Source organism: Heterocephalus glaber, unplaced genomic scaffold (genome assembly GCF_053883595.1).
Source record: "Heterocephalus glaber isolate CG9 unplaced genomic scaffold, H.glaber_assembly_v1.0 deba00001463, whole genome shotgun sequence".
Lineage (NCBI taxonomy): Eukaryota > Metazoa > Chordata > Mammalia > Rodentia > Bathyergidae > Heterocephalus > Heterocephalus glaber.
In genome coordinates this window covers 6918031-6937461 of record NW_028258310.1, presented here as the reverse complement: position 1 = coordinate 6937461, position 19431 = coordinate 6918031, and the positions used below count along the sequence as shown (strand labels likewise).

At 36.7% G+C, this 19431-nt stretch overlaps 1 protein-coding gene across 1 annotated transcript in view; it reads left to right on the top strand.

Annotated features, from left to right (window-relative positions):
• The window catches only part of Fbn2 (fibrillin 2), a 247670-nt gene that overhangs the window by 138166 nt on the left and 90073 nt on the right, over window positions 1-19431 (top strand). The window contains exons 12-16 of the mRNA XM_004854441.4: window positions 9908-10027; window positions 10938-11063; window positions 12096-12218; window positions 13531-13653; window positions 18982-19134. Of these exons, the coding sequence (XP_004854498.2) occupies window positions 9908-10027; window positions 10938-11063; window positions 12096-12218; window positions 13531-13653; window positions 18982-19134 (645 nt within the window). The remainder of the gene's footprint in view (window positions 1-9907; window positions 10028-10937; window positions 11064-12095; window positions 12219-13530; window positions 13654-18981; window positions 19135-19431) is intronic.

Here is a 19431-nt window from a genome sequence, read left to right as displayed (position 1 = left end):
AACAATCAAATACAGTGAGGACAAAACTTTGTACTGAATTTGGTATTCAGTAGGTTTTGATGGTATATTAAGAGCAGATGATTTTAATTGAGCCATTTTGTTTATCTATAGTATTACCAAATGATCATATTTATGTTTCATAATTAGAACAAACAGCAATTTGCTAAATAGCAAATTTTGGTTCAGATCTTCTGTTAAACAATATAGATGCAGAACTATAGAAAGGTAGCATCATATTTTTGCCATATTAAATTGAAAAGATCTAAGTGAACAGTGAGTATGAAGGAAAATGTGAGCCAAATATGATGGTTGACAAACCAGTTGTTTTAAACTGTGTCCTGGGCTACAAGGTCAGAGTGATTATATAGGGCTTAGCTCAAGATTCCCGTGTATAGTTATACACTTCTGCTGGGCACTAGTCACATAATCTATACAAATAGTTTGTGCAGGGTCTAACCATATGCAGCAGCCCTGGTTTCGCTGATACTGCTGATGCTAACTTAAGTGACAGACAACCTTAGTCGTGCTATTATTTTAGGAACCCATAAAATACTGGTATACTTACTTCTATGATATAGATTAAAAATGATTTTCCTATCAGGAAATATAAGTATATAATATATAAAATATCCTCTCTTGCACATACATACATAGTAAAGATTTATCAAACTGAAATTTGATTGACTACTGATATCCTACTAATATTTGGCGTGTAGATGTCACTGCATGATATACTAACCAACAAGTAAATGTAGGGCCAAATTTTAATATATTTTTAATTACCCAAAGACCATTTATTTCATGTATGCACTGCAGTGCACCTTATTCTCACTCATAAAATACTTCTAATTCTGGCAGAGTATCTGTGAACCATTGGTACAAAGATGAACTGTCTTAAGTTCCTTTCTGTAGTCATGTTGCTACCCAGCCTCTAAACCAAAATTCTGCTAGCATATTAAAACCTGCAGAAAATGATTAGAATGACTGTTTTCTCAGTTCTCCCAAAGATGATGAGTCATTAGCACCACCACAGGTACAGAAGAAATGAATTAATTGCACATAATGGATGTCTTTCAGTTACAGGGCTTGAGTGTTCACAGAATCCAGGGGAGAAAGGTTTCTACCATTCTTTGTCTGATGTAGTTTTGGGATCATGTTTCTGCCTAATTAATATGTTCACGTAAATCTCAAATATCTGCTCTTTACCCAAACATTGCTACAAATGGTTGCATTCTAGATGTACCTGATCACTCAGCCCTACAAAGTTGAAACCTCATCAGGGTTATCTAACTATTAATATTCATAGGGATATAGCTTAATACTGGAGTGCATTTTCAGAAAATAACTTTTTAACATTTTTAATCCTATTCTCTTTCTAATGTAAGCTTTCTCTTTTTTTTTTTGCTTAAATTCTTTTATTGGTACATTTTAGGTACACAACACAATTACATTTCTCATTGGGAACTTGTACCTTTATATGATGCATCTTGGTTCTTATTTTTTCCCCATTCCTAGCTCTCCCTTCACTCCCTCCACCCTTCCCTGTTTACAAAGACTTTATTTCCATTTTTTCCATTTCTCAGCATTTTTCCTTTCCCTTCTTTCCTTTCCCCTGCCCCTCCCACTACCACTACCCCTTTGGACCTTTTCTTCCTATTTTGCATTATTGATTATACATTCTAATCATTGGTACATTTTAGGTATACAATATAATGACATTCACATTGGAAATTTGCACCTTTACATAATCTTTCTTGGTTCTTATTTTTCACCCTTGCCCAGCCCTCCCTTCAACCCCTCCATTCCTCCCTATTTACAAAGATTTTGTTCCTATTTTTCCATTTGCTCATATTAATTCCATTCCCCTACCCCTCCCACTTCCTTCCCCTTTGCCCCTTTTCTTCCTATTTCACATTACCTATTATACATTTTAGTCCTTATTTACACTTTTAGTTTCTCACACCAGAGAAACTATTTGGTATTTATACATGTGTGCCCTATTTATTTCACTTAAGAGTATCGCCTCAATGTGCATCTACTTAGCTATAAATGACTCTAATTTCTCATTTTTTATGGCTGAGTAGTACTCCATTTTATTAAAAAACCACATTTTCTTTATCCAGTCTCCAGTTGATGGGCATTTGGGCTGTTTCCAAGTGTTAGCTATCACAAACTGTGCTGCTATGAGCATGGGTGCACATATATCACTGTGGTATGATTCTTTTAATTCTTTGGGGAAGATCCCAAGCAGGGGAATAGCTGGGTCAAATGGGACTTCCAGTCCTAGTTCTTTGAGGTATCTCCATGCCAATTTCCACAGTGGTTGCACGAGTCTACACTCCCACCAGCAGTGGAGCAGGGTTCCTCTTTCCCCACAGCCCTGCCAGCATTTGTTATTGGTTGATTTCATGATAGCAGCCATTCTTTCTGATATGAGGTGGAATCTCAGCATTGTATTCATTTGCACCTCTCGAATGACCAGTGATGTTGAGCATTTTTTCATGTATTTATTTGCTATTTCTACTTCCTTGTCTGAGAAATGTCTGTTCATTTCAGATGCCCATTTTTGGATTGGGTCTTTAAATTTGGGAGGTCTGATCTTTTTAAGTTCTTTATAGATTTGAGATAGTAGACCTTTGCCTGAGGAAGAGCAGGTGAAGATTTTTTCCCACATTGTGGGTTGTCTCTTCACACTGTTGGTGGTTTCTCTTGCTGTGCAGAAGCTTTTTAATAGGAAGAGATCCCACTTGTTGATTCTTTGTGCTAGTTCACGGGCAACGGAGGTTTTGTTCATAAAATCTTTTCCTACACCGATGTCTTCAAGGGTTCTACCTAACCTCTGTTCCACCTGGTTCAGCATTTCTATTTTAATATTTAGATCTTTAATCAATTTCAATTTTAGTTTAGTGCATGGTGAGAGATATAGGTCTAGTTTTAATCTTTGGCAAGTTGAAACCCAATTTTTCCAGTACCATTTATTAAAGAGTCTGTCTTTCTTCCAGTAAGGGTGTTTGGCTCCTTTATCGAAGATAAGATGGCTGAGTGTGTCTGGCATTGTTTCTGCATCTTCTAATCTGTTCCACTTGTCCTCAGGTCTGTTTCTTTGCCAGTACCATGCTGTTTTTATCACAGTAGCTTTGTAGTAAGAGTTTCAAGTTGGAGGTTGTGATACCCCTGCCATGTCTCTGTTACCTAGAATTGCTTTTGCTATTCTGGGTCTCTTCTTGTTCCAAATGAATTTTTGGATTGTTTTCTCAAGGTCTGTGAAGTATGCTGCTGGGATCTCAATTGGAATTGCATTGAATCTATATAGCAGTTTTGGAAGTATGGCCATTTTCACTATATTAATCCTTCCTACCCAGGAACAGGGGATGTCTTTACATTTTCTGATATCATCTTCAATCTCTCTTTTCAGAGTGCCATAGTTTTCAGAGAAGAGGTCTTTGATTTCTTTCATTAGGTTGATTCCTAGGTATTTCAGTTTTCTGGATGCTATTGTGAAAGGAATTATTTGCCTTATTTCTCTCTCAGTGAGTCTGTCATTGGTGTAGAGGAAAGCTATTGATTTTTGTGTGTTGACCTTGTAACCAGCTACTTGACTGAATTTGGCTATTAAGTCTAGAAGACTTTTGGTGGAGTTCTTGGGGCCTTCTATATAGAGTATCATGTCATCTGCAAATAATGACAATTTGACTTCTTCATTACCTATCTTTATTCCTTTTATTTCTTTCTCTTGTCTAATTGCCGTTGCTCATGTTTCCAGAACTCTATTGAACAAGAGTAGTGATAGTGGGCATCCTTGTCTTGTTCCTGATTTTAGTGTGAAGGATTTCAGTTTTTGACCATTTAGTATGATATTGGCTGTTGGTTTTTCATAGATGGCTTCTCTCAGTTTGAGGTAGAGACCCTCTATTCCAATTTTTTGTAGGGTTTTTATCATAAATGCATGTTGGATTTTGTCAAATGCTTTTTCTGCATCCATGGAGATAATCATATGGTTTTTGTCCTTGGCTCTATTGACATAGTGTATTACATTGCTTGATTTTCATATATTGAACCATCCCTGCATCCCTGGGATGAATCCCACTTGATCAGGGTGTATGATCTTCTTGATGATCTTCTGCATTCTGTTTCCCATTATCTTATTAAGGATTTTTGCATCTATGTTCATTAGTGAGATTGGCCTATAGTTCTCTTTTTCAGTTGGGTCTTTCTCTCCTTTGGGGATCAAGGTGATGCTTGCTTCCAGGAATGAATTTGGGAGTATTGCCTCCCTTTCAATTTCACTGAAGAGTTTAAACAGTAGTGGCAGCAGTTCCTCTCTAAATGTCTTGTAGAATTCAGCAGTGAAGCCATCAGGGCCCGGGCTTTTCTTAGTTGATAAGTTTTTAATTACATTTTCAATTTCATTGGTTGATATTGGGTTGTTCAGAATTTTTAGGTCTTCTTCATTCAACTTTGGTAATTCATATGTATCTAGGAATCTGTCCATTTCTTCTGTGTTGTCCATCTTATTGGAGTAAAGGTTCTGGAAGTAGGTATTGATGATCCTCTGGATTTCTGCTGGGTCTGTTATCATTTCACCCTTTTAATTCCTAATTGCATGGATTTGGGCCTTTTCTTTCCTTTTTCTGACAAGGTTGGCTAAGGGTTTGTCAATTTTGTTGATTGTTTTGAAGAACCAACTCTTGGCTTCATTGATATTTTTGTATCATTCTCTTAGTCTCCATTGCATTGATTTCTCCTCTGATCTTTATTATTTCCTCCCTTGTATGAGCTTTGGGGTTGTCCTGCTCTTCTTTTTCAAGAAGCTTGAGGTTCAGCATCAGGTAGTTTAATTGGGCTCAGTCTGTTTACCTAATATGTGCATTCACTGCTATGAATTTCCCTCATAAGACTGCTTTCATTGTGTCCCATAGATTCCAATATGCTGTATTGTCATTGTCATTTAATTGAAGGAACTGTCTGATTTTTTCTTTAATTTCCTCTGTGATCCATTGGTCATTCAGAAGTGTGTTGTTCAATTTCCATGTGTTTATGAAATTTTTTGAGTTTCTTTTGCTCTGGATCTCCAATTTCATCGCACTATGGTTTGATAATCTATAGGGGATAACTTCAATTCCTTTGCACTTACTTAAACATGTTCTGTGTGTGAGTATTTGGTCTATTTTGGAGAATGACCCATGTGCAGCTGAGAAGAATGTGTATTCTGATTTTGTGTGGTGGAAGACTCTGTAAACATCTGTTAAGTTCATTTGTTCAAGAGTTCAATTGAGTTCTAGTATTTCATTACTTATTTTTAGTCTAGTTGATCTATCTATTTGTGACAGTGGGGTGTTGAGGTCCCCCACGACAATTATATTAGTGAATATATGACTTTTCATGTCCAGTAGTATTTGTTTTATATAGTTGGGTGCACTAGTGTTTGGTGCATAGATATTTATGATTGTCATCTCTTCCTGTTGGATTCTTCCCTTTACAAGGATGTAGTGTCCTTCTTCATCTCTCTTAATCAGTGTTGGTTTGAAATCTACTTGATCTGCCAAGAGGATAGCTACTCCTGCTTTTTTGGGGGTTCCTGTCACATGGAGTATTGTTTTCCACCCTTTAACTTTCAGTCTATGAGTTTCCTTTTGAATTAAGTGTGTTTCTTGCATGCAGCATATTGTTGGATTTTGCTTCTTGACCCATTCTGCCAGTCTATTTTTTTTGATTGGTGAATTGAGACCATTAACATTGATGGTTATAACTGAAACATATTGACTTGTCATTGCCATGACTTTTTCTTTTTGTTGGGTTCTCCCCCTTTCCATTTAATTTCTTGTCATGCCAGATGGGTTCATTCTGCTTTGCATCCTGGGGTTGTGATCCTCAATGTCTGTTCCTAGGATAGTGTGTAAAATTCTTTGGAGTGCTGGTTTGGTATTCATGAAGTTCCTAAGGTGCTCTTTGTCATGAAAGTATCTTATTTCTCCATCCATTTTGAAAGATAGTTTTGCAGGGTACATCAATCTGAGTTGGAGGCTGTTTTCTTTTAGGGCTTGGAATATGTCACTCCAAGCTCTTCTTGCCTTGATGGTTTGTGTTGAGAAGTCTGCTGTGATTCTGATAGGCTGTCCTTTGTATGTGATTTGTTTCTTTTCTTTAACTACTTGGAGAACTTTGTTCTTCTGTTGTGTTTCTGGAATCTTAACAATTATATGGCTATGTGTAGATTTTTTTTGATCAAGGCTATTTGGAGTCCTATATGCCTCACTTATCTGTATGTCAAGCTCTTTTCCCCTGCTTGGGAAGTTTTCTGCCATTATTTCTGTGAAGAGATTTTTTATGTCATCTCCTCTCTCTCTTGTTTCTTCCTTGAGCCCAATCAGTCTTATGTTATTCTTCTTTGCATCATCTAGCAGCTGCTGGATTGATTTCTCATGTTCCCTTATAATTTTGAAGCAATTTTTCTTTTCCTGGTCACTAACTGCAGTCTTATCATCTATATCTGAAATTCTTTTCTCACATTAGCTCATTCTGCTGTGTAAACTTTCAATGGAGTTTTTCATGTCCTGGAAATCTATTTGCATCTGTTTTATGGATTCCATTTGTTTCCTATGTTGGGATTCCATCATGTTCCTGAGCTCCTCTCTAGATTTATTAATCATGTCTTGCACTAGGGGCACAATTTCTCCTGTTATCTGAGAAATTATTTCTGATTTCATTTTTTCCAGATCCCCTTTTGTTGCCAGTTCAGTGGGTCCAGGTGGTTGAGTATCATAGTGTTCCATCTCATTTCCCTTTGGGGCTGCTGTAGGTGATCTGGAAGTCTGGTTTTGAGACTTATTTATGTGTTTTCTCATTTCAACTGGGGTGGGGGGCTGTTGGCGCCTGCATGGATTACCTCCTCTGATCTGGGAGAGGTGGGACAGGGGACAGGAGCAGCGGTAGGGATGGTGGCCCAAAAGCCCTTTTCTCGGGGCTGGGAGCAGCGGGAGGGATGGCTACCAGGAATCCCCTTCCTGTGGGCCAGGAGCAGTGGGACGGCGACTCAGAAGCCCCTACCTCTGGGCTGGGAGCTGCGGGACTCAGTACCATGGTCTGGTGGTCTGGTGTCCTCTGCATCTTTGTAGTGTGGAACCAGGTGGCTGCCTATCTGCAGTGGGGTAATTCGGTGTCTTTCACATGACTCGGGACCTCGGTAGGACGTGGGCAGACCTGCCTGTCTGCAGAGGGGTGATTCGGTGTCCTCTGTACAACTCTGTAAGCTTTCAATAATTTTGAGTTTAGAGCACAAACTAGCATATGAAAAAAAAGAAAAGGTAAGAGGATAGTTGACTGATGTTTTCACCACAGTAGCCCATGATAGGAACGGTAACTATTTGAATTGTGCCAATATTTTAAGGAATAATAAATTTTCATTGTTATCTGAGAACATTTCTTAGACATCAGCTGAGATAGTGTAACTTGGAAGACAGTAGTTGTAGTAAAAGATCAAAGACAAGGAACTGAGAATTAGGTCCATTTTGCAATTATAAGTAGTATTTCTAAGGCCTGAAAATTATTACATTTACTCATCATATTTTTCTCTTTTTCCTGAAAATTGTACTCTAAAATGAAATTTTGTGCCTCTCTTAGTGTCTATATAAGTCCTGCTGTTATTAGCAGTGGTTTTAACTCAGTTCAAATCCCTTTATTTTAGAATAGTAAGAAATAATTTGTTTCTCTTGGTGTATGGGTAATCTTAGAGACCTTGCAAATTTAGAAAGTCTCTTCTAAATTTGTAGATAAAATATTTTTCAAGGGCAAATATTCACTTAACCCCAATTTTTTTGAGAATTTAACCATTTTAATAATCAACTTTTTAACAATTCCTTTATTTATTTTAGGAATTTAAAATCCTGTGAATTTTGCTTATTAATATTCAGTTCCCAATGAAACCACAGGAAAAGTCAAAGTGCATTGACTAGTAGTTAAGTGCTTCTGTTCCTGTAAATGAAACAAAACAAACATAATCACTTGAGGTACTAGAATGTGAGACTCAAAGAGAACACATGAAATGTATATTTCAGAAGGTGACAGTGATCACTTGGGATTAGTCTGAAACTTAAAATCTCACCGTATTCTGAGGGAGGAGAGAAACAATAACAAATGGGGCTTAAAGTTGTGTGTAATTTTCAAGTCTCTAATAGCTTTTGGTGATTGGTTTCACTTTCAATGAAGAAATAAGTAAGTGAACTCTTACATCTTCTCTGTGATCTGGACCCCAATGAAGTCCCTAAGGGGCTAAGGAGACAGAAATGAATTACAGCTATAATGGCTAAATAAGAAGCAGAGCTGTCACAGCAACACAGAACTGGGGCAGCAGGTTTTCAAGTGGAGAAAATGTTTCTGAAAGGTGGTTGGGATTCCCAGAAAGTTGACTAGAAGAGAAAGGGTTTGGTGTACGTTCTTCTATGAAACCAAGATTTGCATTGCGTCTCCTATCAAGATACATCTATAATACACTTTTAGTTGTTGCATTTCAATGGTGTACACACATAAAATATAAGTGATTTCAACAATGTGAATCAAAGTGCTATTTCATGTTTGAAAAATCCATAGATTATACTGATTATGCTTGCAAATGGTCTGAACTTCTTCTCTTTTCCCATTTTGCTTCATTTCTTTGGCTCAGTTGAATTGATGTTGTCAACCAAAAGTTTAAATGTAAGTGAGTCTTAATGGGCTGGAAAGGTCTTTGGATGAATTGAAAAAACATTTAATTCTGTTATTCTTGTTTTTATTTTATTTGTCATAAGATTTTGTTTTGTTTTTCTTTACCAGAGAGGGCTTAATTGCATTCAGTCTGAGTGTTTTTATCAGTGAGGTTGGTGAATTTGATAAAGCACAGTTCTTTGTTTAAGAACATCTGTGAAAGGACTAATCTGTTTATGAAAATGGTAAACCTTTGAATTGATTTTATTGTTGTGCTTTCAAATTTTAGCTAAAATTATATTTGTTAATGACTTATATGTGCACATAAAATGGCAAGTCATTATCCCCTCATTAGCTGGGGTGCAATTTTCTAGTATTGAAAATAATATTTAGTATACATTGCTAGGAGAATAGGAATTAAACTTACATTGGCACAAGGGGTTTCTCTGGGATTTTCCTAGTCCAACTATTCAATCTCTCATTTGCAGTCCCTGAAATCTGCAGGGGGTTTGCATTTAATCAAGCTTCAGCAGACCTTGAGCAAAAAGACTTTCTCATATTTCAGACTAGAACTGGTATTTGCACAACACTTTATTTTATGTTAAAAAAAAATCCCTGTGCCAACTTTAAAACCCTAAAGAAATCTGAAGATGATGAGAAAAATTAGCTTTGTTTTCACCCTCCCCATTTGTTACCACAGAATGAAGCCTCAGTGAATATATAATTATATAGATGAGTCACAGAAAGTAATAACAAAGAAATTCAATAATCCCTCAATCCCTTTCTCTAAAACCAATAGCAATGGCAACATATAATATCAATATATACCTTTAAAAGTCTTTTACTATTCTGCAGACACTTGGGATACTAAACTTAGTGAGGCTGTTACCCTGCCCAAATTTCTGTAGACAATGAGAGCTATTATTGGAACTTGAGGTTGTCTCTTTGCAAAGCTCATGCTTTTAATCATTGGGCATTATTCCAATTGAAAAAATCATTATTTCTTGAGTAAATTCTCTTGTATTCTCCAATTGGCAATATTTTTGTAAATCTTCAGGCTGGCCTCTCTATTTGAAGAAAGGAATTTTCATTCATTTATAAATACTCTGCTATTTAGACTATTGCAAGTAACTGGCCTTCTCTCAAATTTGGAAGGGCTAAATGTACTTTAAACAAACGTTTCTACAAATGGAATGAAGTCTATAATGGTTTCTTTTGCTGCTCACAGATGTTGATGAATGCACATCAAATCCCTGCACTAATGGAGATTGTGTTAACACACCTGGATCCTATTACTGTAAATGTCATGCTGGATTCCAGAGAACGCCTACCAAGCAAGCATGCATCGGTAAGGCAGTTTGCCTTCACATATGAAAATGTGCCGTGAAATATCGTGACCAAGACTGTTGAGGTTAAAAGTAAATTGATTAAAATAAGGTGCAGTATGGAATGAGTACTGTTATATTTTTGCACATTTATTTTATAATATTCACAGAGATTCTCTCTTTAAACATACACAGTGTTTGCATACATAAAATGTGGTATCTGGCTTCAAAAAACTTCAGTTTATCTTTCTTCCCTTCATCACTGTCTCTTTTCTCCAAGTAAGGTCAGCATTACCCTTCTCTGATTAACTGAGTTTAAGATTTACAGTCGTTTTCAACTACTCTTTTCTTTGAACCTCACACACAGGCCAACACCAAATTGTCTTTATTCGCAGGCTCGTGGCCACACCCACTGCCAATGTCCAGACTCATACCTCACTGCTGATTCATTTCAGAATTCTTTTACCAGATGACTCTTCCTGTCTTGTTTTTCATTTCCTGTTCATCCAGGAGTAGCTGCTTGAATCAACTTTCTCCAGTAGTTTTCATCATACGATTCTTAATCCAGAAATGCTGGAGTTACTTTTCATTTGACCAACATCTTGTTCGTTCCTTTTTTTAAGGTCTATAACCACTATGTCAAAAACAGCTGCACCAGTAATTCCAGCCACAGTACTGACCCTCTCTTAGGCTCATTGCACAACCCATTTCCTTTTCTCTTTCCCTCTTCAGACACTATATGGGCTGTAAAATTGCTCAGACCTACTTATCCAGGAAGAAAACCTGGTGAGCAGTGGAAATTTTGCTGAAGCAGCAATATGAGATTGGGTATTACATGTAAAAATAAACTGGATATTTAAAAATTCACTCTTACTGCTTTTAATCTATGCACATTATGAAATGACAATGCCTGACGATCCTCAATTGTCCTAGATATCGACGAGTGCATCCAGAATGGGGTTCTTTGTAAAAATGGTCGCTGTGTGAACACAGATGGAAGTTTCCAGTGCATTTGCAATGCTGGCTTTGAATTAACTACTGATGGAAAAAACTGTGTTGGTACGGAAATACTCACTTCCTTTCCAAAAGGTTTTCAAAGAATATACGTTTTTATTTAGAACCATATATTCTGTTTCCATGAGACCTTCTACACCTCCTATGTTGTAAGAGTTCTTCAGATAGACAGAATGTAAATGCATCTAACACAGACTACTAAAGTGAAGGGAGAGATTTTTTAAAGAAATGTCACAACAAGGAATAACTTACTGCTTCTGGAAATTTTCTGTGTGGTACATATTTAATTGTAAGTAGTAGCTGTTCTTCATCAGTCCAAATAATCATTAGCACCTACTGCATTTTAGATGTTCAACCCTGATAAGATAGAGAAGCTCCTTCTCATATGGGAAAACATAGAAATGTTTGGCTTATGTGGTAATTGATTCTTTAAATTTGTAGTCCTGGTGATGTCTAGCAGGGCAATATATAGAAACACTCCACAAAAGATTCTATTCACATAGTAGTACATTATGTTTCACTTACTATTGAAAGTCCAGATCATTTCACTTGCAGTATTTATTTATTCTCTCTTATAAAAGAAACACCACTGGAATCATGTTAACTTCTTTGGTGCTCAAAACAAATCACTTTGCGTGGTCACAGTTTACGTGGCTTTAACAGGAGCTAAGCAGATTTGTTTGATTCTTTTTCTTGCATTCCTTTTGGATTGGTTGGTTTTTGTTTCTTGTTTTTTCATTTTTTGAGACAAAGTCTCACACTATGTAGTCCAGGCCAGACTTTGAACTTGCTACATACCCCAGACTGGTCTTAGCCTCATCATCTTCCTGCCTCACCCTCCCAAGTGCTGAGATTATAGCCACGTGCCAAATGTCCAGTCTTTAATGTTCCTTAAACCAAAGGCCTTTTCCATTTTCCATACTATTTGCTCTCACACAGTTGGCATTTATAAAATAAAATAAAATAAAATCCATGACCACATGGCTCATTTATGTAGAGGAATTTGACTTCAGATTGGGTAAGGAGGGGAAACCGGTTCCTCGAAGCCAGTGGTCAGAGTCACTCTCTCTTTTGCAGATCACGATGAATGTACAACCACCAATGTGTGTTTAAATGGGATGTGCATCAATGAAGATGGCAGCTTCAAGTGCATCTGCAAACCAGGATTTATCCTGGCTCCAAATGGGCGTTACTGTACTGGTACGTATGTTTTTGAAATAAGAAAGTAACCATTATTGGAACCATCTTTTTATATGAATGAACTATATAAGAATTATTCCATGTACATTTCATATTTATTCACATCTCTTGCTAATTCAATAGGGACGATATCTAAACCTTCCTAGAAAAACATACTGTGGGCTATGGAATAGTAGTATCTTTACAAAAGTAATAATGATACATGAAAAAATGATATTTTTTCATGAAGCCATTTTGAATACCAAGTTCTAGTGGGAACTTCAGCAAGCAAAGATATATTGGAAATAAAAATTTATTATATTTATACTCATAATTGGCATTTAGTATACTGGAATAGTTTTGCCTTTCCTTTATTTTTATCTGTTTACTCCTTTGTACAAAATTGACTCAGTGTTTTCTGCCTTAACTGCACAAATTTATCTGACTGACAGATAAAACTCATGAGCAATTCTGATGGTTTCAGTGAAGTTCTTGGGACAACAGACGAAGAGAAAATCAGAAATGTTTCTCATGTTTCTCAGTAACAAAAAACTTTTTGACTCTCCCAGAGAGGGGGATACAAGATTAAAAGGAAATATTGTAGCTCTGGAATGTCATCCTAAAGTTAGCTGATGTGAATGTAATGCAGGATATGAGATTGGCATTATGCTCTAGTGAATAGCATTGTGTGGCAATATGAAACTTCATTCCAGAGTGTCTTAAGAAACTTAAATGCACATGTGAAATAACTTAGATCTTAACAGTTTCTGCCTTCTGGAAATTACTTCTTAATTAATTTTCTTTTTATAAATAATTTAAGTTTTGAAAGTTTCTGATCTGTCAGCTTTGAATTTGAAGTTTGTTTCATCTTTTGGGAAAGCCATTTAATATTGGCTCATATTTGATAAATTCAAGTAGACTAAAAATTAGAAGAGATACCTCAAATGATTTTGTTCTTATGAAAAAATCCAATTACTGTCAAAATCCCATTTATCTGTAGTTAAAAATTTTGTGCGAAAAAATTACAGGAGTTTACCTTAGTTTTTTAAAGGAATTTGTTTCACTTAACTAATTTGGATTCAGTATTATTTAACAGGCTTATCAAATAATGAAAAAAGTTGTTAGGATTTTTTTCTACATGGTAAAAGTCAAGCAGCTTTTACTCAGGCTTTCTGAAAATGTTTCAAAGGGTTGCATTTACAGACAAGATCGGTTGTCATACTTATGTGTTCTTCCACATGTTATAGAGTTGAAAGACTGATAATGTAGAGCAATGGTGAAAAGCAAATTCTGTGGCTTAATAACGGCCTGGTTTCTGTCACCCTCTGGGCAGACGTGGACGAGTGCCAGACCCCGGGAATCTGCATGAATGGACACTGCATCAACAATGAGGGCTCCTTCCGCTGTGACTGTCCCCCAGGCCTGGCCGTAGGTGTGGACGGCCGTGTGTGTGTTGGTGAGTGGAACATTTGTCATGGCCCCACGGTCCAGGGTGATCTTTAAAAATGTAAACAGAGATGTATCCGCACCACACGGTAGAATGATATTCAGTCATGAAAAGAATACGTGCTAAAATATGGAAAAGGCTTAAAAACATTATGCCAAGTGATGGAAATGAGTCACAAAAAAACAGAATAATATAGATTCCATACATTTGAAATGTCCGGAACAGGCAGAGTATGGAGGTGAAATATATTAGTGGTTGTTTAGGGCAGAGAGGATGGGAATGGGAGAGGAGAGAAGTGACATCAAATGATATTTTGAGGTGATGAAAATTTTCTAAGATCAACTGTGTCTGTGACTATGCTAAAGAATATTAAATTTCAGGTTGTAGGTGAATTTTATGGTATGAATTATATCTTAATATAGCTCTATTTAAAAACAAATTTACCAATATTCCCGGTAGCCTCCTTCAAAGACTTTGAGGAGATGCAAGTCAGAACACTGGAGAAGACTCTGGGAGGTTGAGACAGGAAGGTGACAAGTTTAAGCCCAGCTTGGGCCACTTGGCAACTTAGCAAAACCCTGTCTCTATTTTTTAAAAATGCTGGTAGTAGCTCAGTGCAAAGGCTCTGTCCTTAATCCTGCTTAAAAAAAAAGTAGTGAAGAAAAACTTGACATTATACCAGCATCCTCAGTGATGTTAGATAACTGGACTCTAAATGTAGTAGTTTTGATTTTGTAAATAATGACAAATAAAACAGGGATTATAATTACATGTAAGTATAAACTCTTCTTTTTAACTCAAACAAAATTTGAAATGGAAATAACATGCCAAAGAATTTGAACTTATATCAAAAGCTAAAAATGTTTGTAGTTATTCTTCACCACAGTGTAGTTTATAGCAGAAGTGAGGGAGAATGAAGAAGAATATATATTCCAAGCCATTCAGAATTTCTCTTGGAAACATTTGTCAAATGGATTCCATGAAAATGAATCAAAATTCTCAGGCATCATCTTTGACAAGACAGGCAAAACAGAAATGTCACTGCCACTTCAAAACCTGGACAACATGTTCCAATAATAACGATAGCAGAGGGAATTATAAAAATACATTAATGGAATTTTCTTTCCAAAGTGCTTTCGTGAGATTTCCAAGGATGAATTAGCCATTGTGCACCCTCTAGATTTCAGGTTGTACAGGAAAGCATAGAAATATTTATAGGCTTAAAAGTATATTTAAGAAAAATAAAATTTTAGATGTACTTAATATTTTACTCTTACTTATAAGAATCAAAACATTTGGGTTCCAAGAGGGAGGGGACAAGGAAGGACCAGCAGATGGAAATAATCTGTTCCCTCAAATTCATCCACTCTCTCCAGTACAGGATTTATTTTAGCCAGTAAGGTTGTCAGCACATTGTTCAGGGGTATTTCAAACACAGAAGCTAGAAGAATGTAGCCCCTTCCTGCTTAGAGAGCTAAAATATTTTCAGTTGCTTTAATAGACTTAGTTTCTGGTGGCCTTCATGCACATGATTCTGTTGAAATCTACAGTAAATGCAAAGCAAATTGGGGAGGGCAAAATAATTTTCTGTCCAAGCAACAAACATTGACTTGTTAGTAATTCATTGTTCAAGAACAAAAAATCATTCTCCACAAATTAGAAACACGTCAGAAACTGGTGGAAAGTCCTCAGTTTTTCATCATTGTGAAAACTTAGGATTTTTGAACTAAAAACACCACTTTTTATGTGTGTACAATTGTATGTTGCTGTGCCTGTAATTAGAGATATGTTATTATTGTTTGTCTCTGTCTTTGGTATCACTTTTGAGACCTATTAGATTAGAAATAAATCACTATTATTAATTATTAAGATTAGTTCTATAATCTTAAACTTTTTGTTTGAAGACAGTTTTACTGTCAGAAAATTAAGCTATGATTTTAACTAATATATTAAAGAAATGTGACTCACAAGTAGAGCATAAGCAAAAAGCAACTATATTTTTGTATCTCCCATCTTTTGAGTTTTATTTTTAAATTTATTCCATAGGGACAGGCAATCCAATCAGTAATAAAGAAAACTCATGCCATTCTATAACTTTACTGGATATTTCTAGGTAACAAGAAAATTCTATGATAAATTTATGTAATGAAAATAATGTGAACTTAGAAATTAGAATTAATATTCTCAGCCAGGTTTTAAGTTAGTTTCCTTTCCAAGCTCAGATCTACAGTGAGAACATTTGTATATGTATGGAGTTCCCAGCTGAGGAATGGTAAGATGGTAGTACCAAGGCAGCTTTTATATTGCTGATGTCTGAGGAGAGCTTGAAGATGTTCCATCTTCCAGATAAATCCACCTGCTCTCCCATGGTGGCTCGTAGGTGTTTCAGAGGCTCTCCACCTCGGAGGAGAGGTACATTTTTCTCTGAGTGGCCCCACCTGGCCAACTTCTGACCCTTTAGAGGTCCACTTCACACAGATTTGATCCAGTGTGTCTCAGCATTCCCCCTCGTGGCAGTGTGACCCACTTCCATCCTGGCCTGGTCCACAGGACACACGCCCTCTGTGCTGCTCTAACCCCCCTGCTACCTTGCCTTGTTCCTGCAGTGGGAGAAGCTCCCCACCACCTTGCCTGTTAGGCATCCCAGGCGCAAGTGGAACACAGCTCTTCAGGCTACTGTCAGGCTGTTTTCCTCTTCTGACAGGCAAAGAAGGAAGGACCCAACTCATAACCCAACTTTTACAAAGACAAAAATGATAAAACACAAGAAAACAACCTTGCTTAATCACCACTCTCTTAAGCTGTGTATATCCTCAACATTAGAATGTCCCAACATCTATTTCCTCTGTTCCCTCTATATCTCCTCTGTATCCTCCATGCTCCAGTATCTATTTCCTTTAAGATGGACTCTCAAATTTCATCTTATTATTTTATTTTGACATTATAAGATTTTAACTTACTCCTTTTAGAATCTCATTATATTAGTATAAGAAAATTTCAAAGTATTTATAAACTCTGGCATTTTTACCAGCAAAAAGGGTAATTTTCCTGTCTTTATCCCACTTCTGGTACATACTAGCTATGTGGCCTTAAGCAAGATACATTACCTATCTGTGACTCTTTTCTCCATTATTTGCTTTAAGGATTAAATATGTTAGTATTAAATACTTTATCTGTGCAGAGATTTGAACAATATCTGACACACAGCAAATGCTCAATAAGTAAGCTATTAACTGCCATTATTTTATTAAAGTAGAATAGAGGCAACATATCAAGGGCATAGTCTTAAAAGTTGCTGCTATACATACTAAATAAAAGTCAGTTCTAAAAATGAAGTATAAAATTAGCATTGTGCATCCATACATATTTTACCAGTGTAGTATAAAATCCGCTAATTACAAGAAAAACCCTTAAAAGAAAAAGATGCTACTTTTAAGGGAAAAAAGGCATGCAGAAATTTGATAGCATATGTAAAAGATAGTTTAACCTTTTTATCCAGTCCCCCTTGGGAATATTCCCATGAACTTGTTCTGATGGTGTGGCTGGCATTGATGTTCTTAGCCTAGCCTAGCCCAGCCTCTGTCAGCAGTGGCATAGTTATATTTGAATAGTATATGAACAAGGATTCCAGTCTAGAGTCCTTGAGCAAAGAAAGGTCAGCTGTTCTCATTAAAGATAAAAGAGCCATAACTTTTTTTTGTATTTTGCTGCTTAATACTTAACAAGTATACTCTCATTTAATCTGTAAACTGTTATTTTATGGGAAAGTGTCAAGTAATTTACATAGGATGAGCCCATGTAGATCTGATCCAAGAATAATTTATGTTCTAAAACCCACAGGGGAATTGTACCCCTTTCTTTTTGGTGGAACTTCTAGTGTTGGGTCCCCTAAACAACTTAGCTAACCTGTAACATAAATCAGTATGGAAGGTGCCTTAGTCTTCCAGTGAGTTCCATAGGCTTTTTATCTACTTTATTTTAAAAACTGTATATGACATATATTGTTAGCCTACAAAGAGAAATAAACAACTTTGCTCATTCTTTGATACCTTCCAACATAGTTGACAATATTCAAAGAACCCATAAAAATCATATTGGAAATCATCAACTATGCTGTATTTGTGCAAATTCTTTTCTGTGTTGAGCCACACACTTGTGCGTAACTCAGAGTGAACAGAACCACTTCAGCCACAGTAGAAGCAGAAAGGGTCTAGGATCAACTTCTCCAAGTAGGGTTGAGGATGTGATAAATCTTATGACCCTCTTTCCTTTAAGCATAAACATATCTCAAAGTTTAATCCAGCCATAAATCTCATTCTTTTAATGAGATCATGGAAATCATTAGATGAAATAGTTTGTGTAACAACCAGATACAATTATATCTAACAAGTTGTGTGTAATTATAAATATTTATAATGGAGGTTGTCTGTTGTGAAATTATCACGTTAATATCCTGCTTAAAAATTGCCCTGCTTCTCTGGCCTTTCTAATGATCTGAGTTTGTTTAATAGTTCACCATTTACTGTGTCATAAAGTAGTGGCACATATGAAAACTGAGCATGAGAGAACACAGCAGAACATGTTTCTTTGGGGTGGAGCATTGCACAGTGGAAGAGAAAGCACTTAGGAAGTCACACAAGACCATGCGGATCCCAGCTCAGTCACTGGATATTCTAGGACTTGGAGCTATAACCCAATCTCTGAACCTTTTCTTCCTCATATACAAATGTGGTTAATGACCACTGTCCTAGAGATTTGATGGCCTGACTACTCCATGACATAGTGTCTGCAAAACAACTAGCACAAGGCCAGGACACTTAGTGGTAGTTGTTAGTTTTATAATTAGATTTCTTGCAATATGAGATTAAAATGTAGTTACAAGCAGTGTCCTCAAAGTTGAAAACAAAGGCCTTTTAGAAAGTACAAGCAAGAAATCTTGTGGCCAGACAATGTCACCTTGAAGTAGTTTAACTTCACTGCATTTCTAGAAACAACAGAAAGTGCCAGGTGGAATATAGAATAACCAGTCTTCAAAGTGCCAGTTATAACTGGGCATATCATTGTTGCAGTGGAAGGCCTGTAGGATCAGTGGAATAATAGATACTTGTGTTAGTACTTAGAACTGCTGAGGGGAAAAAAAGTCATTGATATGCATTCAGTCTTTCCTTGACTTAACAAACATTTGTTGGTCTCCTAACACTAAAGATGCAAAATAAAGGAAATGACAGGTACCCTCTGGACTGTCCACTCCAGTGCCCTCTTAGGTTGAAAAAGCCTTCAGTTTTCAAGTCCCTATTGTCTCTGTTACTCAAATCCCTGTCTTTTTATCTCTTTCAGATACTCACATGCGCAGTACCTGCTATGGTGGGATCAAGAAAGGGGTGTGTGTGCGCCCTTTCCCTGGTGCAGTCACCAAGTCTGAATGCTGCTGTGCAAACCCGGACTATGGTTTTGGGGAGCCCTGCCAGCCCTGCCCTGCTAAAAATTCAGGTAGTCACACGTGCCAGTTCCACACCTGCAAAAGAATGTGGAAGTGCAGCCAAAGAGGACATCCTCTCTGAAGTGTTTTGTCATTGCTTTGAATTGAAAAAAAGAAACCCAGTTTTTTATTGATATATGAGGCATATTATAAGGAGCTTTGGCTATATTTTTCTATGATCTTTGGGGAGAGGGAGAATACAATAAATAGGAAAATCTGTTTACTGAAACAATTATAATTGCTACACATGGGCAGGGGATTTAGCTCAGTGGTTGCACTGCCTGCTGCGCCAAGTGCAAGGACCTGAG